Source organism: Herpailurus yagouaroundi, unplaced genomic scaffold (assembly GCF_014898765.1).
Source record: "Herpailurus yagouaroundi ecotype Mexico unplaced genomic scaffold, PumYag 189, whole genome shotgun sequence".
Lineage (NCBI taxonomy): Eukaryota > Metazoa > Chordata > Mammalia > Carnivora > Felidae > Herpailurus > Herpailurus yagouaroundi.
In genome coordinates, this window is record NW_024412420.1 from 3551902 (window position 1) to 3579663 (window position 27762).

Consider the following 27762-nt stretch of genomic DNA (forward strand, 5'->3'; position numbering starts at 1 on the left):
TCATTTCATGATTTCCTGAACTCACTGCCATCTACCAAAAGCTCTGCTAGAAGAAATATTATTTAGGGAGGTTTGCTCAAAGTCCCAAGAAGCCCATCCCATCCTCAAATCTGGCCTTCACTAGACCAGCAAAGAACTTCTGGTCACTTGCTTTAAAAAAATTTTTTTAATGTTTATTTTTGAGGCGGGGGGAGGGACAGAGCATGAGTGGGGGAAGGGCCAGGGAAAGACGGAGACACAGAATCCGAAGCAGGCTCCAGGCTCTGAGCTGTCAGCACAGAGCCCAATGCAGGACTTGAACTCATAAGCTGTGAGATCATGACCTGAGCCGAAGTCGGATGTTTAACCAACTGAGCCACACAGGTGCCTCAAAAACTTAATTCTCAACTTAGCAGTCCTCAGTCTTTACCAAATGCCTACCATAACATTCATATTAATAACTTACTTGCATAGTGCTTTATGGCTCAGAGAGTTCTCCACATACAAGGTCTCATTAGATTTTCATGACACCTGTAGATGGAAGTGGGCGCTAACTTCACCCTGAGGACTCTTGTTGGCTCAGCAGATATTGAGGATGCTATGACTTAGTTCTCAAGGAGTCTAGTTGGGACCCAGTTGAGTTTTTCAAACACATCAGTGAACCTTTGAGTGATGAACTGAAAGGACTTGTTCCCAAGAGGGCAGAGTTCAGAAGAGAAGCAATCACAGGAATTGGAGGAGTCCCACAAGGGACTTTGATAAAGCAGATGGAGCTTGAGGGGGGTCTTGACAAAGTCTTAAGTAGGCATTGAGGCCCTCATGTAAGTTTAGAGATACATGATATAAAAGACAGATAAGGTGCCTCTTCTCATGGAGCTGACTCTAGCAGAGGGGAGACAGATAATAAACAGTAAGTAAATGAACAAAACTTCAGATAATATGTGCTCTGAAGCCAATAAAACAGGACTACAGGTGGTCAGGGAAGGCCTTTCTGAAGAGGTAATTTTCAAGCTAATACCTTTCTTATAAGAAGCAGCCAGTCAAGCTAGGATCTCTGGGCAGAGCATGGCATGCAAAAGAAGCCAGTTTCCAGTGCAAAGACCTGAAATGGTGATGTACTTGGCATGCTGGAGAAACTCAAAGAAGGCCCCTGTGACTTGAGTGAGAGAGAGCCAGATGAGGTTGGAGGGTGGGCAGGGCCCACTCAGGTAGGTTGAAACAGCAGGCAGCGAGGGTTAGCTCAGGGTCTAGTTGGGTTTCTAGAAGCTCAAGGAGGTTGCCAGTCTTCAGAGGTAGATGTTTCACAGAGGTACTGTGTGATGGTCATGATGATCCTTTAAGACATGAGTCTGACCTTGTGTTTCCTTCTGTAGCCAGGATGGACGTGTACACAGGGACCTGACTCGAGTGCCCCTCCCAACCCAGCTGTACAACTGGGCTGCCCCGGAGGTGATCTTAGAGAAGGCAGCCACAGTGAAGTCGGACATCTACAGCTTTTCGATGATCATACAGGAGATTTTAACAGGTAGATCCAAGAGCACATTCACTATGACCAGAGTCTCTACTCTTGGGTTGGGTTTTTTTTTTTCACAGGAGTTACTTTTATGAAAATTCAGAACATAGGAAAAAGAGATTTCTTCACGGAAACTTCTTTGTACTTAATAGAAGATATGAGGTGATTGTCCAGAAATCTCTTTTGACTTGTTCTTTGAGACTCAGCAAAGCCAACCTATCCTCCTATTAGTGGTGATGCATTTAATCCAAGCAAAGTTTTTTTTTTTTTTTTTTAATGTTTATTTATTTTTGAGAAAGAGAGCGCATGAGAAGGGAAGGAGCAGAGAGAAAGGGGGACAGAGGATCTGAAGTAGGTTCCACGCTGACAGCAGCAAGCCTGATGGGCCTGGACTCACAAGCTGTGAGATCATGACCTGAGCCAAAGTCAGGCGCTCAATCGACTAAGCCACCCAGGTGCCCCAATCCAAACATAGTTTTTAAACTGAATATTGCTGTCAGTGCTTAAGGGTCTCTGTGAGGTGCCCTTTAAGAACTTGTAAACGAGGGGAAAAGACTGGCCTCTGAGAAATAAACTATGAAACCAAATACACCTAGAGTTCAGTGTGTATATAAGCAGTGTCACCTGACAGATATGGAAGCCATTCAATCCTTCAAGACCCTAATGCTAAGGAAGTGATCACATATCTGAAGATAGAAGGAATCTTTCAGGAGAGGGCGCGCGCATGCGCGCGCGCACACACACACACACACATATATATACAGTAAAACCACATTCACTGAGGAGGTAAGTGAGTGTTCCCTCTCATTTAGAAGTGTTTACAATCTGAGAGGCAAAACCACACCTTCCATGAGAGGAGTGCACTGAGCTGCCCATCCTGATGCCATGAAACATTTCCTGTGGTCTCCAGGTCTGCCAGCAGGGAGCCCACATGTACATAATTCTGACAGTACTTGTTCCTGTCTCCGTAGCAGGGATTTCCCTGGTAAATGGGTAAAGTGGTTTCTTGTCTATGACTGGTCATCCAGATAGTTTTTTCTATAAAGAGAAATTAATGTTTAAAGGGGTTGAGTGACTTAACTAAGGTTACCCCAATTACCCAATTTTACATGATTTCTTCTTTTTTTAAAACATGATTTCTTTATGTTACTTTTTCCTGTGACTTTTTCTTTACCAGATAACATACCCTGGAATGGCTTAGATGGCTCAGTTATTAAAGAAGCCATAGTCTTGGGAAATTATTTAGAAGCTGATGTAAGGCTTCCAAAACCTTATTATGATATTGTTAAGTCAGGCATCCAGGTCAAGCAGAAAGACCGAACTATGAACCTTCAAGATATCCGGTACATTTTGAAGAACGACTTAAAGGTAAGCTCTGAAGCTGTTAGGACTTTATTTCAGCTTACTCGTCACAGAGGCATAGGGGGTTAGAGATGAGGAAGAAGCTAGTTGAAAGAAGTTTTGGAAATCCTCATTTCATCATATCCTTTCTGTGCTCCCAAGAAAAGGAGCTGCTAGCTGCTTCACTTGGTTAGGGCAGCAGGAAATTGATGAGGAGGGCTGGAGAAGGTTGGCACATAGTAGAGGTATCCTGTAGGCACATAATGCTATTCAGTGACTGGAAGCTATTGTTACTGTTTAAAAAATATTAGGGGTGCCTGGGTGGCTCAGTTGGTTGAACGTCTGACTCTTGATTTGGCTCAGGTCATGATCCCAGGGTCATGGGATAGAGCCCCATATCGGGCTTCTTGCTGAACGGAGATTAAGATTCCCCCCCGTCTCACCCTCTGCCCCTCACTCCTGCTCACGCTCTCTCTCTAAAATTAAAAATATATATATTGGTAATAACAATGAATTAGCTAATTTGGATTACAGTCAGTCTACCCAACAGGAAGAAGAAGTTTATTTGATACCTAGACCTGCTTAAAAAATACTAGTGACATTCAGATAATTGCAAATATGTCCTTGATGATATTTCCCTTATTATAGGATTTTCTCGGAGCCCAGAGAACTCAGCCAACTGAGAGCCCCAAGATGCAGAGATATGAACTCCATCCTGATGTCAATGTTTGTCTAGGACTGATGTCAGAACATTTGAAAGAGACCCCTAACTTGGAAATAAAAGAGCTAAAGGAAACAGGTATGGCCTTAACCCACAGGTTAAGCATTAATTGACATGAATGGGTTCCAAGAGTTGCAGGCTACAACTAATCAACTCCTCCAGACTGTACACATCACTTATACTGGGAAAAGATTGATGCCTTCAAGAAAAATCAAGATCCTTGAAATTACTAAGTTAAATATTTTTGGCTCCAGAACTAAGCAGTAACAGCCAGTTTATTTCTAGTATGATTATTCTTAGGAATTTATTTAATTGCTTCACAAATAAAAACGGTGATTTTTTTAAAAAGTTAATTTCATTTTGAGAGAGAGGGAGAGAGAGAATCTCAAGCAGGCAGAGCCCGACATAGGGCTCAATATTCTGAACTGTGAGATTATGACCTGAGCCAAAATCAAGAGTCAGATGCTTAACTGACTGAGCCAGCCAGGCATCCCCCAAAATGGTGATTTTTATATTTAAAACTATTATCTGCTCATTATAGAAAACTTGAAATCATACAAAGAAGAAAATTACTTATTTTAATTCTGCCACTTAGAAATAATTTGTTAATATTTTGGTGTTTCCCTCCAAGCTTTTCATATAGTTTTATAGCTTTGTTCGTACATTTAGAAATCTTAGGGGCACTTAGGTGGCTCAGTCGGTTGAGTGTCTGACTTCAGCTCAGGTCATGATCTTGCAGTCAGTGAGTTTGAGCCCCGCATTGGGCTCTATGCTGACAGCTCAGAGCTTGGAACCTGCTTTTGGATTCTGTCCCCTTCTCTTTCTGCTTCTTCCCCACTCGTGCTCTGTTCTGTCTCTCAAAAATGAATAAACGTTAAAAAAAAAAAAAAAAAGAAATCTTAGAATGCAGAGCTGAAAAGGAACTTGCAGTCATCTGGCTTAATATCCTCATATTCCAGATGAGAACACCAAAGTTGAGAGAGGTTATGGCTTGCTCAGGATTCCAGAACTTACTAGAGAGCTGGAATCCAGGCCAAGTGACCATTCTTTCTGCCTCTCTTTGGACAGGGCTGGAGGCCTCCAGAATGACCTCCAACAAGCTTTCATTACTTTGGCTCCTCCATCCCATTCTCTGCAAGCTGTATACCATCAACCAGAGGTGATGGGTGATCAGTTCTAGTGGTATTTTTTGAATTAATTATTCTTCCCATTATGTAGTGGCTTCTCGGGCAGTGTCTTGGCTACTTTTATCAGATGCTCACCAAGAGCATAACTTTGACATGAATATTCAAACTCCTGTGTGTGTAAAGAAAGCTATGAATTTAGTTTTTAAGATTCAAGGGCCTGTAATTTGCATGTCCTGATAGTTAGGCATGTTTTGAACACATTGTAACTTAAGCTTAGAACATTTTCCCCAGGGTTTGACCCCTCCCCAATTTTCTACCTCAACTCATGTCAAAATGGGAATTTTCATCTCTTAGAAATACTCCCTCACCTCCTGGGAGTGTATCTTGTAGTCTTCCACACCTGGGAAGGGAATGGGAAACTAAAAAGTTTCTTTCTCCATTCTCATATCGCTGGAGCAACATGCTAAGGCTGCTAAGTTGCTGCGTGTGATCACTTTAATCAGTTGCATGTTGCCACTCTTTCCAGCAGGCAGTCGGCTTCATTCACCCACGGAGAAAGCAACACCAGATCCTCAGGTCCTAGATCCAGGTCTGATGGCCAAGGAGACTCAGAACCGAGATGCTGCTTCTCCTGCCTGCTCTGTGATGGAAGAGGACGCCAGGGGGCCCAGCCCAGGTCAGGCTAGCCTCTGCAGCTTCGAAATCAATGAAATCTACTCAGGCTGCTTGGACAGGGGAGATAACACGAAGGAGGAGCCCCCAGGAGCTGATTCATCTGTTGTGGGAGCTGGACCAAGCCAAGCAGATGAACTAAAGTCCATGGAAGAAGAGTTGGAAAAGATGGAGAGAGAAGCATGCTGTTTTTATGATGAGGACGAGAGCTCTTCAGAAGCTGACACAGAGCTCTCCTTTGAGGACTGGGATTGGCAAAATGGTTCTCTTAGTTCACCCAGCCTACCTGAGCTAGCCAGAGAAGCCAAGGGCAATGGGAGCAATAGGTGCATGACCGAGGAGTACATCAGTAAGTGTGTGCTGAATCTGAAGATTTCACAGACATTAATGTACCAGAATGCCGATTTGCTGAGGAATACTGAACAGAGAATTGATAAACTTGAGATGATACAAAAAGGGCAGGAGGAGTACAGGTCTTTGTGGGCTTCTTCAAGAGAGTTTACAAACATTTATGACTCACCTTCAGCCTTGGGCCCCCCAGCTTCCACCTATGTTCCACCTGTCATGCAGCTGCCGAGAGGCCAGCAGCTGGACACCAGTGGCAATTGCCAAACCCTGACAAGATCTTCCATGGTGAGAGACTTTCAAGGAGGACATTTTGGCAAAAGGTCCAGGAAAAGAAGTGACTGTGGCTGGAAACCTGTCATCCAAGTCTCTGAAGAAAGCACTGGGGATCAGTCAGAGAAGAGCCATCAGGTACAGCTAAGTGGGAGGCAGGGCAGCGTGAGCAGGATCTGGAACATGATTCAGCATAGCCCCTAATCCATGTGCAAGGACTAACCTAAATACAACCAACTCATAGTGGGGTCCTCTTGGCTTTGGGAAATAAGGCCTCTAGGATGGAATTCCAAGGTAGATACTCTTCATCTCTCATTCCAAACCCAACATACAGCCCATGTTCTTTGTAATCCATGCATCAGATTGAACTATTTGAAATTGCTGTCTTATAGGTGAAAATATTCAAGTATTGACAATTATACGTGGTTCAACTTACTAAATATGGTATCTTGGGCAGGTATTAATCCCCATTCTAAATTGTTTAGTCATTCATTTACTCACTCATTCAATAAACATTTATAGAGCCAGAGGCTATGCATTAGACTCTGGGATATGATGATGCATGAGCCACAGACTCTACCTATGAGTAGCCCCAGTATGGGACAGATGGACCTGGTCATCAAAGAAGACACCTCAAAGGAGGTGAGAAGATACCATGGGAGCTGGCTTGGCAGGTGTAGCTTGAGGCTTAGTGAGGTTGTAGCTCTTCCATGAGCTCCTTAAGGACAGGCTCTGTGTCTTACTCATTCTGTGTCCTAGCAAGGGTGCCTGGCACATAGTAGGTACTTGGCAAATGGTCACTGAGGGAATGAATAAATGAATGAGTCTGAACAAGTTCACACATGGAATGCTGGCTGCCTCTTGAACCAGGATTTTAGAGATGGATCAACCCCATCATTTTACAGAGTATGAAGCTCAAGTTCAGTGCCTTAAACTTCCTAATGTCCAGGTGTTACAGAGGTGGGGTTGAGGTAGGAGAGGTCAGCCTCATTTAGAAGGAGGACTTTTTACTGAAATTATTTAGAATTGTTGGCCTGCAGTGATAAAAAGCTGGCCAGCTTTTAGTGGGTTTTATTATAGTTTAAAAATTCTCTACCTGTAGTACATCCTTTAATTGCCTGCACAGGGCAGACAGCTCCCCTCGGGGGGGGCCGGGCGGGTTCCTACGCTGCGGCCCAGGCCCACAACTGATTAGGGGCAGAGTTCTTCACTCCTAGTTTAGTGTTCTTTCACTGTGCCCTGCTGAATGTCAGACTTCAGTCCTCACTTAAAACATTTGCAAAAGTGTTGGCATTTTTTTTTTTTTATAAAAAGAAGGCACAAAGAACTTAATTAGACTCTAATTTCTGTTTATATTGAAATTTCAAATTTATTAGAAAACAATTAGAAGTAAGTTTTCTTGGGGTGCCTGGGTAGCTCAGTTTGTTGAGCATCCTACTGTTGGTTTTGTCTCAGGTCATGATCCCAGGGTCATGGGATTGAGCCCTCTGTCAGGCTCCATGCTGACCGTGGAGCCTACTTAAGATTCTCTTCTTGCTCTCTCTCTCTCTCTCTCTTTCTCTCACTCTCTCACTCCCTCTCTCCTCTCCTCCCCTCCTTCTCTCTCCTACCCCCCACCCTCATCCACCTCCCCTGCCAGCCATCTCTCTCTCTCTGTCTCTCTGTCTCTCTCTCTCTCTCTCTCAAATAATAATAATAAAAAGGTTCCTTGTATGTTATGTTTTGGTTATTTATCACTATGTAATAACAGCAACAAAAACCCAAACTTCGTGGCTTAAAACAATAATTTCTCACAATTCTGTGGGTCAAGAATATGACAGGGCTTACCTGGTGATTCTCTCTGTGTGGCATGGGCTGGGATCACTCTCTTGACTGTATTCAGCTGAAGGCTGGGATAGGCAAGAAGGTTCAAGGCCTCATTGACATGCCTGGTGCCTTGGCCTCCTCCAAGCAGCCCCTCTCTGCACTTGGCTTCTCATCATCCAATAAATAATCTCATCCAAGCTTCTCTACAGCATGGCAGCTGCCTTCCCAAGTGAAAGCTGAAACTGCTAAGCCTCTTTAAAAACTAGTCCCAGCCCTAGGACAGTATTACTGCTGCTACTTTCTGTTGGTCAAAGCCGCAAGGCCAGCCCAGATTCAAGAGGAGGGAAATAGGTTCCAGCTATCTTGTGGCAGTGTGGACAACAAGGGAAGGAATTCATGGCAAGCCTCATATGACTATGGATATGACTAATACATATGACTATGGATAAAACAATTGTACCGTATTGAATTTTTCTTTAAAAAATCTACCCTGCTTTTCTAGCATAATCAGGGAATAAGGCATTTCCATCTAAATGGATTTTTCAGTTAATTGAAATCCATTAATTTATCAGTTCTTAAATTTTTAATCATACTAAATGAAAACATTACAAACTTCCCATTATCCTAAATACCTATTTTGAATATATTCTAATCTTTCCTTGGTGACCATGACATTTTTCAGAACATCTGTTACTTGATGCTCCATGATAAAGTTGTTGCCCTTAGCCCCTGCTAAGGAATCTTCTCCCCCACACAGAGTCCTCTGGAGCTCATACTTTAGGGAGCTTATGATCATTTTTGTGCATCCTCTCACTTTTAGGCATCTTGATGTCATCCCAAAATACCACATTTGTTGTCTCAATTTGCCGAAGGTTAGGAAGTACAATGAACTAAGTTTGTTAAACTTGGAATGAGCAGATCCAAAATTCTCTCTTTGGGATAAAATATACAGTGTTTAATTTACCTTTTTTTTTTTTTTTTTTTTTTAGATAGAGAACATGAGTGGGGGAGAAGGGCAGAGGGAGAGACAGACACAGAGAATCTTAAGCAGGCTCCGTGTGGAGCCTGAGGCAGGGCTGGATCTCACGACCCTGGGATCATGACCTGAGCTGAAATCAAGAGTCGGACACTCAACTGACTGAGCCATACAGGCGCCTGTGATTTAATTTACTTCTGTTTCCAAAGTATTGTAGCTTTTATTTTAGTGTGCTTTATTTTCATAGCATCCTCACTGGTGGACTCAGATAGATACTACATCCCAGTTTTATGGATGAGGAAACTGAAGCACAAGACTTTCTTAGGTTATTCTGAGTAAGGGTTTGACTAGAACCCAGGGCCCCGGTTTCCTGCCACAAAGCTTGCTGCCTCAATAATAATATAGGGGAAAGTTTTGGGATTTTTTATGTCTCTTTTGTCTGCTTATTCTTCACTTGCTCCCAGTCTGTATTGGGTTCTTGGGGGCCAGCTTCTCTATGTAAAGACCTCCACGCAATATATGAGTTATTAGGTATGAAACATGAAAAGGGAAATCATCTTAGTAGGTTCAGTTATTTCTGCACATTTAGCAAGAATGGCTTGAAAAATAGAATGTGAGAGTGAAGAGAAGAGGAATTCCTTCATCAAAGCACTGAAACAGGTCTACTCTTTTTAAGCTGCCAACTTTTAGTGGACCTGGAAAACAGGGCACAAGTGAACAATCGCAGCCCTCTCAAGGAGCCAAGCACAGTTTGGAAAGAAACAGGAGCCCAAATACCAGCAGGTGGGTTAACATTTTGTTCTTAGACTCTCATGTGACCCCAAAACCACTTAATGATCTTCATGTGTCTTGTCACAAAGAGACTGTGAGTGATGAAAAACAGTAACACAGAAACAGATCTTGGCAGGTTTTTCTCCTTTGAATGAGTGGAAGGACCTATGTAATGGGAACTTGTAGGAGAAAACATCAAAGGTAAAGGACCTGGCAGGTTAATCAGACAGAATTCATCATTTATCAAAAGCAAAGCACCTTGCCTTTCCAAAGCTGCCAAAATTGTTTTTCTTATAAAAAGAGATGCCAGGTACCCCATTTGCCAGTGCTCCAGAAACCAAACTGTTTGGAAACCAGGGTTGTTCAAAATAAACATCCCTGACGTCGGAGCAGGGTTGAACAATACAACTGTTAACCATGCAGCTTCTGATTTCCAGCCAAATCAATGAAATGAATTGGCTTCAGCACAAATCACAGGAAGGAGAGCATATGTGTACAGTGAGTTTTTAAGAACTTATGTAAAACATTTTATTTTGCATAGGGGCAAAACTATTAAAGGGCCGATTATTAAAGGGCCAATAAGTGTGTTTCAAGATAGACTAGTCCATCAATTTCAGTTTTTCTTTTCTGTGGTTAAATGATTTTAATCCATGGTTTTGAAGTCAGTTCTCCTGGAAAGAAGTAACTTTTTGTTTCTCTCCCAGTGTTGACTTGAGACTAGCAACAAGAGTTTGCTGTTCCTTTCATGTTGGTAAATGTGTTCACTAAGGGAGTATCAAGGAGAATACCCAGACATCTTAGTTCAGTGTATGTTACCTTTACAAAGAGAATTACTGAGAACCAACTAACTGGCACCAAAGGGGTTAGAGCTCACATCATTGAGAGAAGCAGATGCGGTGACAGTATAGGCATTAGGTGGTAATTCAAAGCCCCTATTCACTGTGTTCCCCCCAAAACACAAAAAAACAGACCAAAGAAAAGTTTGACATTTTGCTGCCAATCCACCTAGTCTTTTTATATCTTTTTTAGATATAAAATTATAATTACGTGTAAACATATATAGGTACTTTTATATCCTGATTTTTCCCCTTACATTAGAACAAGAGCATTATCTCACATTATTGGAAAACCTTCTGTGAACTCATAATTGTTGGATTTCCCCCATTGTTGAATTTTAGGTTGTGTTATTTTTTTGTCCATTTTGAATAGGGCCACAGCGACTTGTCAGTGCAACTGTTTTTGCACTTTGGAATTATGTCCTTGATGGATTGCCAGAAGCAGAGTTACTAGGTGAAGGGTTTAAACATTTTAAAGATAACTTGATAGCTGCTGTCAGATTGCTCTTTAAAGAAGCCAATCAGATTTGACCTTTCTAATTCAGTCTCTCTGCTTTCTGGTCCAGCAGGGAAGTAGGGCATTCAGGATAACAAGGAATTCATATATATGCCACAAGTCACACATTTTCAAAGGGTTAGTTTAATAGATGATAAGATACATATATAATCATGGATGTGTAGAGGAAAAGAGATTCCCTTGTTTTTCAGATGAGGAAACCTTTGTACAGAGAGATTAAAGTGTGCCAAAGGCAGGCAGCTAATTAGTGGTGGGTAGGGTCTGGAACTCAGTGAAACTAAGCTGAAGATCTCTGAATGTTCTTCAGGTTCCCTGGTGCCTTAAGACCATGCTTACAAATGTTAGTTATTGTGCTATCACTGATATGCAGGTGGGCCTGTTATAAAAGAATTCTGAACAAAGGGTAGGAACAGTTACTGAACCATCACCTGTGTTCTGTGGCATTGTTGGGGTCGGGGGCTCTGCAATAGCTCAGGGACTAGAAGTCTGTCTACTGAAACTGTATTTCAATTGTGGGGTTTCTTCTACCTCTGAAAAATTTTCAAGAGTACTTTTAGAATCATGTAATCTGAATTTGGAAACTGAAAAAAACCTCAGAGGTCTTCTAGCCCAGTCCTTTCATTTCCTAGCCAGGGAAGGTCTAAAGAGTCTAGTGCCCGAACCAAGTTGACTCAGCTTAATAGTGTACTTTTCCCTGTGCCAAGCCACCTGAAGGGACCTCTGGTGTCATCCAGCCCTGGCCAGGCCTCTGCTAGGTAAGGAGTCTTGCTGTCAGAACGCTGGGGAGCCTGACACTCTCTGGTGGCAGGCAGGAGTCAGTGCAACCCCAGGAATGGCTCTGAGAGGAGAGGATGGTCCGGGTGGAGCTGCAGGGCTCAGGGTTGTGTCAGGAACTTGAGCAAACTACTATATTTGTGTCTACCCTGTCCCCCCCCCCCCTTTATATAATTTAGGATCAGTGTGGAATCTGTGTCTTCTGAAATCTGTCATACAAAGTTAAGAAATAACGAAGATGATGGAGAGGTACACTTAAAATGGAAATGTGAGTAAAACATCCTAAGTTCTGTTGGGCAAAATGAAATTTAAAGTATATTTCTAACCTGCTTGTTATCTCTAAGTACACAGCCTGTATTGCACCAGCCTCCCACATTCTTTTCTACTGTTGGATCGTTCCAGTTTAAAAGCAAGGCTTTCTGGGTGGCTGGGTGGCTCTGTTGGTTAAGTGTCTGACTCTTGATTTGGGCTCAGGTCATGATCTCACGGCTTGTGAGTTCAAGCCCTGTCAGGCTCCATGCTGACTTCTTAGGACTCTCTCTTTCCCTTTATCTCTGCTTCTCTCCCTCTCTCTCTCTTTCTCTCTCTCTCAAAATAAATAAACTTAAAAAAATACATTAAAAAGATAAAAGCAAGGCCTTTCTGACTACAAATTACAGAAGGGAAATGCTTTTTTCTTTCTTCTTTCTTTTTTTACCATCTAGTCAGGAAAGATAACCTATGTCTTTTAACATTGTTTAAATGAACATATTTTGTGTTATTAGTCCAAAGAAAAGAGATTATCAAGTCCACCACTGTGTATACTGTTTTGTTCAGTGATTTTTTTTTCTGGAAAAAACTTTTTTCATTTCTAGACTTTATAGGAATATTTCCATTATATATACATATACTATATATATCACTATATATAGATAGTATATACTATATATATCAGTATATAATACTGATGATTATAATACTAATATATATATACATATGTATATATACTGATGCATGTTACATAACAACTATAGCAAAAACAGTACACGATATAGAAATTTAATATATAACATTCATTATTAAAGAACATTCAGTGTCACTTGGATATACTTTGTGGGCATTTTCCTTTCGTATCAGTTTTATCTTTAAAAGGGTACAATGTCTATGTATTTTAATCCTAATGTTAAATGACATTAGCAAAAGTATAGAACATTTGGAATGAAGACACATGCACATAAGCACACACATATATACACACTCCCAAAATATGAACTCAGCATAGTCCAGAGAGGCTAGACAAACTCAAATAGAATCCTTTCCACTAGTTTCTACAGGCTGCAGATGTTATTTTCTTGTAAAATCTTCATAGCAGGAAGGTCTGTCTACAAGTTTTCTGCTACCTTCTCCAGAATTCAGAAATTAACTGAAGATTCTGTCCTTCCCTGTTATCACTTCTTTTCTCTCCTCCCCTTCGAACCAAAAAGCACAAGCTAAGGATGATGCAGTTCTAAAAAGGCAATTACTGTGATAATATGAACTTTAAAAGTATTTTGTAGCTCTTCAAGAAGCAGAAGCTTTTGTCTTCAATGTTCACAGTTCTGTTTTAAATGCTACTTTCTCTCTGTCCAGTGGAGGTGAAAGAAATGGCAGAGAGAGCAGCCACCGGGCAGCTGGGAGTACCACCATGGCATCCTCAGAGTAGTGCAACTTTAGAGGATGAAGCTAAAGATGAGCCTGATTCCCTGCTGCAGCCCCTGCTTGGGGACCCTGAGAAAGTGGGTTGGCAGTGCACTGTAGAGTATCCCAGGGAAAATGATGAGTCAAGAGAAAATGGAAAATGTAACAAAATGGGTAACAGTGACTGTGACAGTGACCAGTATGGCAAACAGCCTGGACCTCAAAGCTTCAACAGTAAGTGCAGTTGGAGGAATTGGGATGGTTGAGCTCTATCAAGTTATTAGCTCTCAAATATAAGTAAGCATCCTGGAATATTTCCTTTGCTTGGTCTTCTCCCCTTTCCCATATATCTGGGATTCCTGAATTCCAGGGGAAAACAGCATACCCTTTTGATTCCATTGTCCTTCCTGTAGGTAAAGAAAATCCAGAAATTCGTGAGTTTTTCTGTTACTGGAGCAGACCATTTGCTCAAAGGGAGAAAAATAATCTGTATACCATGACCCTGTTGTTGGCTCTAACCTGGCAAGGAATTGAACCTTTTTTTTTTTTTTTTTTTTTTTTTTTTTTTACCTGAGTACAGTAGTAGATGGCCATTCCCTACTGCCCACTTCTTTGCATTTTCAGCCAGAAAAACTTCACTGGCTCCTAGAGATTCTGTGCTAGAGGAATCTAGAGACAAATGGCATTGACTGTCATCACTTTGTAGATTTGCAGGTTAAAACTGAAGGCTATGCATTTCTACCTGGTAATTTGCATGCAATCAGGGCATGGAATATTATTTCACAGTTGTTTACAAATCAAAGAAAGGTACATCTAAAATTTTCATTTATGTCAGGTAGAAAACCTACTGGCTTGAGGTCTTTTGGTATTTAGAATCTGTTCCTTATCAAGCATCCCCCTTGAATGGGTGGGCCAAAGGATTGATGATACAGGACCACGTGTTGGGGCCAGGCCAAACTTACAGTCTCCACTTTCTGGACTGAACCTGACATATGGGACATGGCCATCCTTGGCAGAATATTCACAGATCTCTTCTCTCCTGCCACTCCTCTTCCCTTCCATGCCATCTGAATATCATGGAATGACTATGGCCCTGGTTGTGTTATAATCATTAGGTATCAGGCACCTGTCTCCCAGCAAAAATGTGTATCCAGAGCATAGTGAAGTCTTTCAAGCAAGTTCTGACGCATCTGTGGTCATGGAGAAATCTTACAGTGTAAGTAATATGGCCTGCAGAACCAGGTTGAACCCAAGGACCTAATAAAGTAGAACCGAGTTGTTGTTATATATTATGACATTGAAATAATATCTATAGTAGTTCTTTCTTGTTGGAGTATGTGCTTCGCATGAATGGAAAAGTATTTTCTCCCTGCCTAAATACTGTTTGAGTCAGTTCAACTCAAAGCATTGTGTATCTTGGGGCTTGGGTGGAACACAGACAAGTGTCAGATTCTGGAAAGTCTTGAGCTTTCTTTCTAGCTGCGTAGATGATGAGACCAACTCTGGAATCACAGTGTGAGGTCAGGTATCAAAGCTCATGGCCCAGCAGGTGACTGAGGTCCAATTGGAGTAGGAAGAGCAAGGCCAGGGTTGTGATGAGAGGGCCTTCTTCACCTAGAGTGTCCTCTGAGACCCAAATTCAGCTCTCAGTAGAAGGAATGTGTTTCTGCCTGGCAACTGCACCTCAGCAGGATCTGTGCATTGAGGCTTCAGCCCTGCGTCAGGGGTTTAACACATCCTTGAGGTATGTAATTGGGCCACAGTCCAGCCAGGCTAAGGAACCAGAGTGTGTTATCATTGTGATAGGAGGACACAGTCACTTAAAGAATATAAACAGCAACTGAAAATGAAATAATATAAAAATACAATTGTGGTAACATTTGAGATCTTTCAAAGAACATACTATTATATTTAATCACGGCACACAAACCACCCACAGGACAATTTAGGACAATTTATTCTTTTTCTCACATGGGGGCTGGAAGGATAGGCCATGTTAAGCATACTGGCTTGGCTGGAGAAGCAGGTCTGTCAGGGAAGCGGGGAAGGTATGTGAGGCCAGGCTTGTCTGAGAAGTTTCAATTTGATACAAGAGGTGAAGGGGAACAGCTGCCAAGTGTGCAGGAAGAGGAAGCATGTGGCAAAAGCAGCATCCAAGGAAATAAATCATAAAACCTCTGCAAAGGGATCATTGAAGGTGTGGAAAGAAGCTAGTTAGTTGCCTGTGCATGTGGTGATCAGGGCCTGAACATGGAGAAATAAGCAGAAAAGGAAGGGGTGGAATGGAGATGGTGAAGAAATAGCTGTTACTTTTTAATCTTCAAGTTTTATTTTTATTATTGAGATTGCATTGCTATTTTTAACATTATACTCCTTCACTTTTAAACTGTAGTGCCCACGGGACTCCTTATTTTTGAGCGGCCTCAGCTTCCTCATCTGGAAGACGATGCCAACACACGGACTGCGTCTGTGGGTGTTCAAACTCAGTGCCAGCTTGAGTTGTCTAGGGCCTTTCTTCTTAGAATTTCAGAGCAGAAAGGTCACCTAACTCCCTCCCCCTCCATTGTACAGATGAGGATGATGAGTCCCAGGATTTTCATTTGCCTCACTTGCTGCAAGGGTTCACAGCTTGCTGTGGGGAAGGAAGGCAGAGGCAGGTGGTGCAAGCAGGTGGGGGGGGGGCGGCCCAAGTGATTTTAGATAACCCCGTTATTAACACTGTATCCAACTATAAAGGGATTTGTTTACAATGAACACGGACCTAAAAGTGATTTCCTACATTATTAATAGGATCAGTCCATGCAATCAACTTGTTCACCAGAGTCTTCTGAGGATGTAACAGATGAATTTTTAACTCCAGACTATGAATATTTTCATTCTTCAACTGCTCAAGAAAACTTAGCTCTAGAGGTAAAAACCACAGTTTAGGGTAAAGTACTTTTCAGCTTTCTCTATTGCCTTATTTCTTTTAAATTATTTTTATTGAGAAAAATAGCTTACACATAAAAGCGTCTAATTTCGACTTCGTGTTTTCATGTGTTTTGAAAAGACATCTGAAAAATAAGATTTGTGAGAATGGAAAGTCATATGCAGTTTCTCCCAAAACTGTGGTTCCTGTATTTGTACAGCACTTTGTACTTTTTTTAAAAACACTTTTCTTCATGTCACCTAATTCACATATCCTTCCTGTGGGGAAGAGAAGAAGGCCTGCTGTTATTCCTCTGTGTGAAGAAGTGGTGATCCACAGATGTAGGGAATTAGCCCTGGCCTGCCAAGCTTTAGTGGCAAGAGAGCCAGGATTAGAGGCCAGGGCTCAGCATGAATGTGGGGCTGTGCAGTGCATGGGGCTTTCTTGGGAACCTGCCCAACTTTTGCAAACATCTATTTGTACAGAGTATTTTCATTTATAAAATGAAGCTCCTTACATTTTCTTACGTATTTGTTTGTTTGTTTGTTTGTTTATTTATTTATTTATATAATTTCTACCTCACCTTCTACTGACCTACCATTTTTTGGACCTGTTACCACTATGGAAGGTGGGGTAGAGGAAAGGGAGGATTGTAGATCTCAAACACAATATTTGACTGGCAGGAATTCAGTGATGCAACAAAAGCATCACTTCCACTCTTCTGCACTTCTGATAACAGTTTTCTATTGTTAATCCTTCAGCTATTCTGGCTTTTAATGTGAGCAGACTGGCATGTTAAGAAAATCTTTAATAAAAAGATATACAGTACATATACACATATTATGTATACATATACGTATAAAGTGTAACATAGAGGAGAGTACACAGCTCTTAAGTGTACAGCCTATTGACTTTCCCAGACTTGAACACATTCATGTAACCAACCAGATCAAGAAGCAGAACATTATGGGTCCTCCAGAAGACCCCTGTGGGCTTCTTCCCAGTCACTGTCACCTCTCAAAGGAACCAGTGTTCTGACTTCTCACCCCCCAGAAAGTAGCTTTGCAGTCTGGGCCATTTTTCCAACTTTCTAGCTTTTCTGATAAAAGTCCTAGGAATCAAAATATCTTTGTGGGAAGGTTGGGGGAGTGGAGGGGATAATATAAAGAAGGGAAAAGTCACACAGTTCTTCCTCACAGTGGGGGCTGGGGAGGGCTTGTTGAGGAGGAACATAAAGTACAAATGAGCACTTAATGTCTTTGAAGCAGGTTTATTCTTTTTCTATAAAAGATGCAGGAACCTTAGGAAGATTTTCAAGGTTTAAGAACATCAAGAAGTTCTCCCTCTACTTTTGATGATATGACGGCCTCCAGTGACTCTTCTTTCTTTGCTCTTTTATTCTTTTGTAGACTTCAAGTCCTATAGAAGAAGACTTTGAAGGAATACGAGATGCATTTGCCCAACCTCGAGGTTCTGGTAATAAGCTCTTAAGGCAGATTCCTTTTCACTTGCCTTTACTTTCTGTTGGATGACAGATCTTTAAAGCTGGAACAGTCCTTAGAGATAACCTCCTCCAGGCCTTTGATTTTACAGATGAGGAAACCTAGGCTTTGTGATTTCTCCTCATTAGAATGAATCTCCTGCTCCTCACCAGCCTCATAACATCCGCATATCATGTTTTCTGTACTTCCCCTTGCATCCTTATAGCATATGTTTAGTGGTTGCTGCTGCTTCCCCCGCCTTCCCAGCCTTTCATTAGATTTCTGGCCCCTTTGTGGCACATAGCAGGTGCTTGGTTATATTCACTGAGCTGACCTGAGGGATTGACCCAGGCTGTACAACTGGTTATTGATGTAACAAAAACTAGAACTAGCTTTTCATGTCCTTCACCCTAAGAGGCAGAGTTTGACTGTCATTTTCCTTTGCTTGCTTAGAATCTTGGCAAAGAGTTAATAACAGCCAATAGTGCATAGTCAACATAACATCCTTCCCTCGGGAGGCCTTGGGTTCTGTATAACTCAGCTACTGCTTTCCATTACATGGGAAGTTAACCTTGAATCAGCAACCCGGGTGTGGCACAAGACAAGATAGAAGTCAACCACTGATTCTGATACAGACATTTAAAAAATTGTGTACTTTTACTCTTTTAAGGTATACAACTGTCTATTTTAAAGTTTATTTATTTGGAGAGAGGGAGAGAGAGAGCACAAGTGGCGGGGGGGGGGGGCAGAGAACAAGGGAGAGAGAGAATTCCAAGCAGGCTCCATACTGTCAGCACAGAGCCCAGCATGGGGCCTGAACCCATGAACTGTGAGATCATGACCTGAGTCGAAATGAAGAGTCGGATGCTTAACCCACTGAGCCACCCAGGTGCCCCTACAACTGTCTATTTAAAAAAATTGTTTCTAATGTTTATTTATTCCTGAGACAGAGAGAGACAGAGCATGAGTGGGGGAGGGGCGGAGAGAGAGGGAGACACAGAATCAGAAGCAGGCTCCAGGCTCTGGGCTGTTAACACAGAGCCTGACGTGGGGCTTGAACTCACAAGCCGTGAGATCATGACCTGAGCCGAAGTCGGTCATTCAACCGACTGAGCCACCCAGACATCCCTACAACTGTCTATTTTAAAGTCAGAGTTACCTATCTACTGAGCCAGGTAGCTATTTTCAGTCATGTCTCAACATTCTGAACCCAGACAACGTGGGCTTGGATTATGAACTTACTGCCTTCCTCCTGCTATATACTCTGGTTTCTATCTCTAACCTGATTCATGCCCCTGTCACAGTTGACATCATCTTAAGCAGTAGGCTTTTAGATGAAAAGTTAAATTCTCAGGACAACGTGTATTAAAAGTCTGCAGACCTGGATCTTGGGTCACCCACTTCTTTCATGTGGCCTCTGCCTGCAGTTACTTTCTGTGTGAGCCTGACCTGCACAAAGCCATTTCACTTCTGTTTAGAAGAAGGTTGAGTGGGATAGAGAAGTTGTGGGGCAGGTAGGTCAGAAATCCAGGGCTACTTTGATACAGTCATCTGAAGTACACGAAGAAACCTCTGATTTCCACTCATGTCCCGCTTTCACCCTTCTCTTCCTCCTTTTCCACTAGGGCTCTGACATATACCCCGTCCACACCAGGCGATGCCACAGGTAAAAATCGGACACATGCCAGGTTCCAAGCCCAGTTTTGCCACTGATTTTTTTTTTCATGCATGATCATTTCACCCCAGGGCTCCATTCTCTCTGTGTATAAAGTAAAGGAGAGGGTCAGACTGCAAAATCTCTTAAGTTTTCTTCCAGCTGTAATGGTGCTTATTAGGAATTCCTTAATGCTTTCTAGGGCTTTATGCCTCCTAGGTATTTGAAAGAGGGTCACAGGAAGAAGAGCCCTCATGCTTCTCTACTGACGTTTCAGACCTCCTTGGTACCTGCTAAAGGTGACACTGTTTTGGTGAGCCTCCCCATCGTCCACCATACTACTTGCTTTAAGAAATGGCCTTGGAAAAAAAAAAAAAAAAAAAAGAAATGGCCTTGGGATCATGAGCATTTGCCGAGAGGGCAGGCTGCTCTGCCTGTCCCCTTCTCTATAAACAAAGCAGTACACTGGTGGGAAGAATAATGAATAGTGGCCCTGTCTGCCCAGAGGTCTGCATAGTATCTAACCTGAGAACTGGTGGGGAGTAACTTTGGATACTTGATATCAAGAAGAACAGAAGAGGTGCACCTGGGTGGCTCAGCCAGTTAGGCATCTGACTCTTGGTTTCGGCTCAGGGCATGATCTCACAGTTTCATGAGTTCAAGCCCCATGTTGGGCTGCTCCGTGCTGTCAGTGCCGTGCCTGCTTGGGATTTTCTGTCTGTCTCTCTCTCTGCCCCTCCCTCACTCACACTGTCTCTCTGTCTCTCTCTCTCTCAAAATAAATAAACTTAAAAAAAGAACGGAAGATAGTTGAATTAGCTCCTTAGTACTCAAGCCCCCCACCCCCATTCTTTAAGTGGAGTATGATGGCCAAGAGGCTCAGCACTCTGGGAATGCCCAGCTGATGGTCTTTTCTATTTGGAATCTTTAGTGAACAAACAGTTCTTGATTTCAACGCCCCCTGGTGTCTGTTGACAGGAACCAGGTCAGTTTGCCTTCCTGAAAAGACAAAACAACATTTGTCTCCAGAAATAACTGTGCTGTTATAACTGAAAGGCCAGTAAATGGCTTGATTGTATTTTGAGTGTCAGAATATAGTTACTCCCTCTGAGCAAGGAAAATAAACTTTCAGAGCAAAAACCTCTCCTATAGCACTCAATCCAAACCCAATTAGGAAGTACTTTGTTTATCCAGATTATTTCTCATTCTGAACCAGACCAAGGGAAATTCTAGAGAATGAAAACAATAATTTGAGTTGGTAAAAATTCAGTAAAAAAGATGCATTTATTTTATTCTTTCAGGCGAAGAAAAGTTCCAAATGAGAAAAAGCCTTGGAAGGAATGCTGAGATTTTGACCAGGTCTCAATTCCAACCTATACGAACGTATGTGCTAGTATTTTAGTCACAGTTTCAGACTCACAGAAGTAACGTTAAATGTTGATAATGTCCCATATTTATATATTGCTTGTCTTCAAATGTATTTTTCACCACATTATAAAAATTTGCTTTGGGGAATTTAACTTTCTTAGGACTTTTTCAGCAGGATTGTGAGGGATCGTGAAAAGGAGTCATTATCTGTATTCAGATCCTGACTCTGCCTTTCCTATCCCTATGACCTTGGTTAAGTTTCTCAACTCCTCTCTTCTATTTCCCCATTTATAAAATTAGGAATAAGAATCCTTATAACTCCTGGCATTCTTTACAGAGGAATGAAGACTTATGTTCACATAAAAACATATACATGAGGGGCGCCTGGGTGGTTTAGTCCGTTGAGCTTCCGACTTCAGCCTAGGTCATGATCTCACCATTCCGGAATTCGAGCCCCACGTGGGGCTCTGTGCTGACAGCTCAGAGCCTGGAGCCTGTTTCAAATACTGTGTCTCCCTCTCTCTCTCTGCCCCTTCCCGACTTGAGCTCTGTCTTGGTCCCTCAAAAATAAATAAACATTTGAAAATTAAAAAAAAAAAAACACATACATGAATGTTTATAGCAACTTTATTTGTAATAGCCAAAAACTGGAAACCCAAACATTGTCTAACAAGTGAATGATTTAACAGACTGGTACATCCATACTATGGAATACTTCTCAGCACTAAAAAAGAATGAACTATTGATACCTTCAACAACCTGGATAAATCTCCAGAGAATTGTGCTGGATGGAAAGCACAATCCCTCAAAGTTATTTACTATATGATTCCACTTATATGGCATTCTTGAAATGATAAGATTATAGAAATAAAGAACAAATGAGTGGTTTCCAGGGGGTAGGGAAGAGGTAAGGAGTAGGAGGGAAGTAGACATGCCTATAAAAGGGGCAGCCTAAGGGGATCCCTGTGGTGGTAGAAATGTTCTGTATCTTGACTGTATCAGTGTTGATATCTTGGTTGTTCTGTAGATTTGCAAGATACTACCATTCAGGGACACTTGGGTCAAGTGTGTTTCTTTAAGCGTCATGTGAATATTCAGTTACCTCAAAATAAAAAGTTTAATTAAAAACACTAATAATAGAGGTAAAGTACCTGACACAACAACATTCATTTTACTTTCCCTCTCTCTAGGTCTCAATTTCCTTACCTATAATAATTACAGCTGGTGTTTCCTAAGTAACTACCATATTCAGTCCTGTGAGGCACATACTGGCATCTCCATTTTGCAAATAAGGAAAGCAAAGTTCTGAGAGTTTTAAGTATTTTTTCTAAGGTCGCAGTTAGTAAGTGGCTAACTGTAAGTTAGCAAATGGTTAGTAAGTGGTCAGGATAGGCTAGATTATGCTATATAACAAACAACCTCCAGATTTTCATGGCTTAAAACAGCAAACATTTATTTTTTGCTCATGCTCCAAGTCCACCATGGGTTGGCCAGGAGTGTGCAGTGCTCTATTACCCTCTATCCAAGATCCAGGCTTAGGGAGACTCCATCCTTGTGCTTCCTTGATTGCTGAGGCAGGAAAGGGAACATGAGTTGTGCACTATCCTTAAGGTTTCTGCCCAAAGTGACTCACATCACTTTTGCTTATACTTCACTGGTTAAAACAAGTGAGGTAGCCATTTATATAAATTAGGAGGGCCAAAAAGTGCTGTTGTACTTGTATACTTGAAAGGAGAAACAAATACTCTAGTGAACAGAATTAATAAAGTCATAACTCAATCCAAAACCCATGTTCTTTCCTTTGTACCTTTGGTCTCCGGATTGAACCCATGTTCTTTCCTTTGTACCTTTGGTCTCAGGATTGTTGCAAAGATTAAAAATATGAAAACATGGAAGGATTTCGCATGGGAGCTGACTTACAGTTTATATTTAGTGGATATTGAAATTGAATCCTACCTATTAGTTAAAGTAGAAAAAGGTCAAGTTTGTCTTCAGTATTCTTTTCTGGCCGTTTTTTGGCATAAGTCTTTCTTGGCCCCACCTGATGTTCCATGTAGGACGCTGTCTCACAGCTGGTAAGGCCCCACCACTGTGCCCTTTGCTCCAGCCTCCATCCCCAGCAAATTTCCTGTGATCCATTGATTTCCTCAGGAACTTGCTCACTGTCATGTAGTATCATCAGCTGATTTCAGATGGGCTGAAAGGAGACTGAGGCCCAGAGTAAGGCCCAGACATGCCTGAAAACATATGGCTAATCAGTAGCAGAGCCAGGACCAGAACCAACTTCCTACTTTTTTTTTAATTTTATTTTTTATTTTTTAAAATTTACATCCAAATTAGTTAGCATATAGTGCAACAATGATTTCAGGAGTAGATTCCTTAGTGCCTCTTACCCATTTAGCCCATCTGCCCTCCCACAACCCCTCCAGTAACCCTGTTTGTTCTCCATATTTATGAGTCTCTTCTGTTTTGTCCCCCTCCCTGTTTTTATATTATTTTTGTTTCCCTTCCCTTATGTTTATCTGTTTTGTCTCTTAAAGTCCTCATACAAGTGAAATCATATGATTTTTGTCTTTTTCTGACTAATTTCACTTAGCATAATACCTCCAGTTCTATCCACGTAGCTGCAAATGGCAAGATTTCATTCTTTTTGATTGTTGAGTAATACTTCATTGTGTATATATATATATATATATATATATATATATATATATATATACCACACCTTCTTTATCCATTCATCCATCAATGGACATTTGGCCTCTTTCCATACTTTGGCTATTGTTGATAGTGCTGCTATAAACATGGGGGTGCATATGTCCCTTCGAAACAGCACACCTGTATCCCCCTAGTATTTACTACTAAGATAAATACCTAGTAGTGCAATTGCTGGGTCGTAGGGTAGTTGTTTTTAGTTTTTTGAGGAACCTCCATACTGTTTTCCAGAGTGGCTGTACCAGCTTGCATTCCCACCAACTTTCTATTTTTGATTTAGCGCCCTTTCTGCTGCTTCTTACACTGGGCTGACAAACTGGTCCATTGTACCAGGTTAGTGCACTCTGCTGACTGGGGATTCATATGATTTTCTCATTTTCTCTCCTACAGTACTGAAGGTGAACAAGAGGAGACATTAAAGGAATCACCAAAGGAGCTGAAAGAGAAAGACATGTAAGGCCACCAAAGGGTTGCCTAAGGATGCTGTGTAAAGTCTTGGTTTTAGGGAAAAATGAGGAATTTCCTTATTTGTGGGAAAATATATTCCTCCCATTTTTATTCATACATTTAATGTGAGCGTGTTTCTTCTTTCACCAAAAAGCTGTTATCGATATGATCTAAATTAATAGCATCTTACAATCAAGGAAATATGATGATGATGATGATGATGATATTAATAAGTTTATACTGGAGGTAAATGAAATCTGTTTTCCATGTAAATATACCTTCATCTATGGAAATAGTTTTATTTTTAGCTGCTGAGATATGTTTAAAGTTAGTACTCTTTTTAGAATATTCTCTGAGATTCTCTTTAAGATACATAAGATATTCTAAGATAGTCTCTAATTCTGGTCTGCTGCCAAGTAAAGATTGTTGTCAAGAGCATCCTTAAAAAGCACCCCTCAGGAAAATATTGTTTGATTTTTCTAAACATCTTCTCCTAATTACTTTGTACTTTAAATTTCTTAGATCACTGACGGACATTCAAGACCTGTCTAGTATTTCCTATGAACAAGATGGTTCCTTTAAGGAAGTCTCATGCAAAACACCCAAAATAAACCATGCACCTACAAGTGTCAGCACTCCACTCAGCCCAGGTAATCACTGCGGGAGAAGTGTTTGGGGAGAAGAACTAACAGCCCCTGCCCCATTGGCTTTGGGAAGCCAGGCTGTGAGAAAAGACTGCCAGGTGTTTCCTCAGTGTAGAGGTGTCTCCTTAGCACCAGAGTTGAAGGGGATAATCCCATGGGGGGCCAGGTAGGGGTTGGTGGTACTGGTCATAAGCAGCTCTAAGGAGTTTTTTTACTTTAGTGGTAGAGACAGGCAAATGCAAACTGTACTTTGTACTCTAGCACTACTTAAAACCTATCTTGTGCTTAAACACACAGTTTTTTTTTTTTATGAAACACTTCTTATTTTTAAATTTTTTAAATATATAATTTACTGTCAAGTTAGCTAACATACAGTGTATATACAGTGTGCTCTTGGTTTTTCAGGTAGATTCCTATGATTCATCACTTACATACAACACCCAGTGCTCATCCCACAAGTGTCCTCCTAAATGCTCATCACCCATTTCCCCCCTTCCCCACCCCCATCAACCCTCAGTTTGTTGTATTTAAGAGTCTCTTATGGTTTGCCTCCCTCTCTGTTTGAAACTAGTTTTTCTCCTTCCCTTCCCTCATGGTCTTCTGCTGTGTTTCTCAAGTTCCACATATGAGTAAACACACATAGTTTTGAGTCTTGCAACCTCGATGGCCAGCATCACATAGCCTCTCTCTGGTGTCCTTAGTTCCAGTATATTTGTGGTTCAAATAATCTCCCTTTCTTTGGATGGCCAAATTTAGAGACTGTCATTGTTTTTATACTTTGAGAAGCTATATCTCATATCTGTGATTATTTTAGTTATTAACAACTTGGAGAATCCCTGGTATAGATACATAGTTTTGTGGTTTTGTTTTTAAATAATGTAGAGGATTCAGAAACTAATTGCCCTCTTTTCTACAACAGGGTCAAGTTCTTCAGCTGCCAGTCGGTATAAAGACTGCCTTGAAAGTATCACATTTCAGATTAAAACAGGTTCTACCTCATGCTGGAACAGTCAGGAATCCATTCAAACTTCATCTGATAGATTTACAACTGTTCGAGAGAAAGCAAAGAGCCTAGATTCCTTTCTTACTTCCTCTGAAACTGCCCCTTCAAGACTGACCGATCTCGTAAGTATACTGATTCTGCTTTCCACACTCATGGAGTCAGCCCAAAGGCCTCAGGGATCCAAAGTGCCAAGATTTCTCCAAATCCATTATACAAAGAAAGCAAGAAATAAATTGGATCTTCTCTGGGCTTCCCTGAGGTATCTTTCTGAGTCTGTATTCTAGGATAGATCCTAGGTTTTTGTGCCTTTTTTTGCCCCAGAGATAACATCTGGCAATTTCTCCAAAGAGCCAAATTGTCATAGCTTAGGTTGCTGCCTTCACCTGCATTGTACTCTCTGTCTACCCACATCCTACTTACTTGAGGAGGCTTGGGTTCTGCTTCCTCTTTGATGCCTCCTCTGCTTAGTTCCCTGAGAGGTTTGATTGCTCTCTACCTTCTCTGAACTCCTGAACTAACAGTCTGCAATAAAAACACATAATTGTGTGCTACCTTTTCCTCCCCTCCTCCTTCTCCCCCTGACGTCCTTCTTTCTTTTTCTCTTCTCTCTCCCTTATATTCCATATGTGTAGACTCTTCAAGAAAACTACAAATTCCTTACTTGACACTGTTCATTAAAAATGTTGACCATTCTAGGGGCGCCTGGGTGGCGCAGTCGGTTGAGCATCCGACTTCAGCCAGGTCACGATCTCGCAGTCCGTGAGTTCGAGCCCCGCGTCAGGCTCTGGGCTGATGGCTCGGAGCCTGGAGCCTGTTTCCGATTCTGTGTCTCCCTCTCTCTCTGCCCCTCCCCCGTTCATGCTCTGTCTCTCTCTGTCCCAAAAATAAATAAACGTTGAAAAAAAAAATTAAAAAAAAAAAATGTTGACCATTCTATAGGCAGACTGATTACTTGCTTTGGCCCTCAATTAAAAATCAATTGTTATCTTCTTTGGGCATTTGACTCACAAAAGATTCACTCTAAAGTAGGGAGATAAAGAGTTTTATGCTTTCATTCAATAAATTGTTAACTGGGCAGGTTTTAAGTGCCAGGTACCCTGCCAAGCCCTCTTCTAGGCACCAAATGTGAATAAGATAAACCTAGTCCCTGCCCCAGAGGAGCTCCCCACCTAGTGAGAAAGGCTGGCTAACACAATACAGAGGTAAGTACTGGGTGCTATGGAGGCAAAGACTGGGTGAGAAGGGATCCCAGAGGAGGGGACATTTGAAAGAGTTTGACTCAATTAACAAAACAAGTGGCTTATTCCATCAATGAAACACAGGCTTAATCTTGGAAATGATTGAACTGCATTTGCCTTTTGAGCTCAGTACATGTGTCAATTACCATGTTTACATCTTACTTATAGAAAAGATTGCCTGCATTTACTGGGGCCGGTTCCTCCAGCATTGCTAAGTCACCTGACACATCATCCCATGCCACCCAGAGAAGGAGCCTGCAGAAAGGTACCCTGTGTTTAATATGAAAATACAACCAAAATACAAAATAATAGTAAGCCAATTTAAGGGAACTTTAGTCTCATCGTTGATGCTACATTAAATTCAAACAAAAATGCTATTTTCCATCTGATTATAAAAGTAAAATATACTCATTAAACTTGGAGAATAAAAAGAGCTTTAACAGAAAACTATCATTTAATTCTGCCACCATTTTTTAACCTCTTGTACTATTCAGTACATAGTTTTTCTTTTTAAAATTAAAAAAAATTTTTTTATTTTTAGAGAGAGCATGCAAGTGGGGGAGAGGAGGAGAGGGGGAGAGAAAGAGAATCTTAAGCAGTGTGGAGCCTGATGACGGGCTTGATCCCACAACCCTGGGATCATGACCTGAGCTGAAATCAAGAATCTGATGCTCAACCAGCTGAGCCACCCAGGTGCCCCCATTTTTTTAAAGTAAACTGTGCCCAATGTAGGGCTCGAACTCACAACCCTGAGATCAAGAGTTTCAGGCTCTGCCTACTGAGCCAGCCAGGCACTCTCTCTTTCATATTTCTAGAAATGTACAAAAATGTATGTATTTTTAGCATAGTTGATATCATATTGTGTATTATCTCCGGCCTATTTTTTTTCTTTTGATGCTATGTTTTGAGGATCTCCCCTTAGTGAAAATTATTTGTTAAATATATGTAATGGCTTCGTAATAGTCCGTTCTACATATGTTGCTTAACTATGCCATTA

The 27762-nt window shown here is 41.4% G+C and overlaps 1 protein-coding gene across 5 annotated transcripts in view; it reads left to right on the forward strand.

The window, feature by feature from the left end:
- Positions 1-27762, forward strand: part of TEX14 (testis expressed 14, intercellular bridge forming factor) — a 109651-nt gene that overhangs the window by 67774 nt on the left and 14115 nt on the right. For 3 of the 5 annotated variants that reach the window (XM_040496997.1, XM_040496993.1, XM_040496995.1), the window contains exons 11-25: positions 1353-1504; positions 2670-2860; positions 3482-3632; positions 5208-6109; positions 9430-9536; positions 11831-11919; positions 13260-13541; positions 14423-14523; positions 16098-16217; positions 17625-17691; positions 20652-20733; positions 23824-23886; positions 24403-24530; positions 25444-25649; positions 26934-27030. In XM_040496997.1, the coding sequence (XP_040352931.1) occupies positions 1353-1504; positions 2670-2860; positions 3482-3632; positions 5208-6109; positions 9430-9536; positions 11831-11919; positions 13260-13541; positions 14423-14523; positions 16098-16217; positions 17625-17691; positions 20652-20733; positions 23824-23886; positions 24403-24530; positions 25444-25649; positions 26934-27030 (2738 nt within the window). The remainder of the gene's footprint in view (positions 1-1352; positions 1505-2669; positions 2861-3481; positions 3633-5207; positions 6110-9429; positions 9537-11830; positions 11920-13259; positions 13542-14422; positions 14524-16097; positions 16218-17624; positions 17692-20651; positions 20734-23823; positions 23887-24402; positions 24531-25443; positions 25650-26933; positions 27031-27762) is intronic. The other 2 variants (XM_040496994.1, XM_040496996.1) reach the window with 2 other exon arrangements.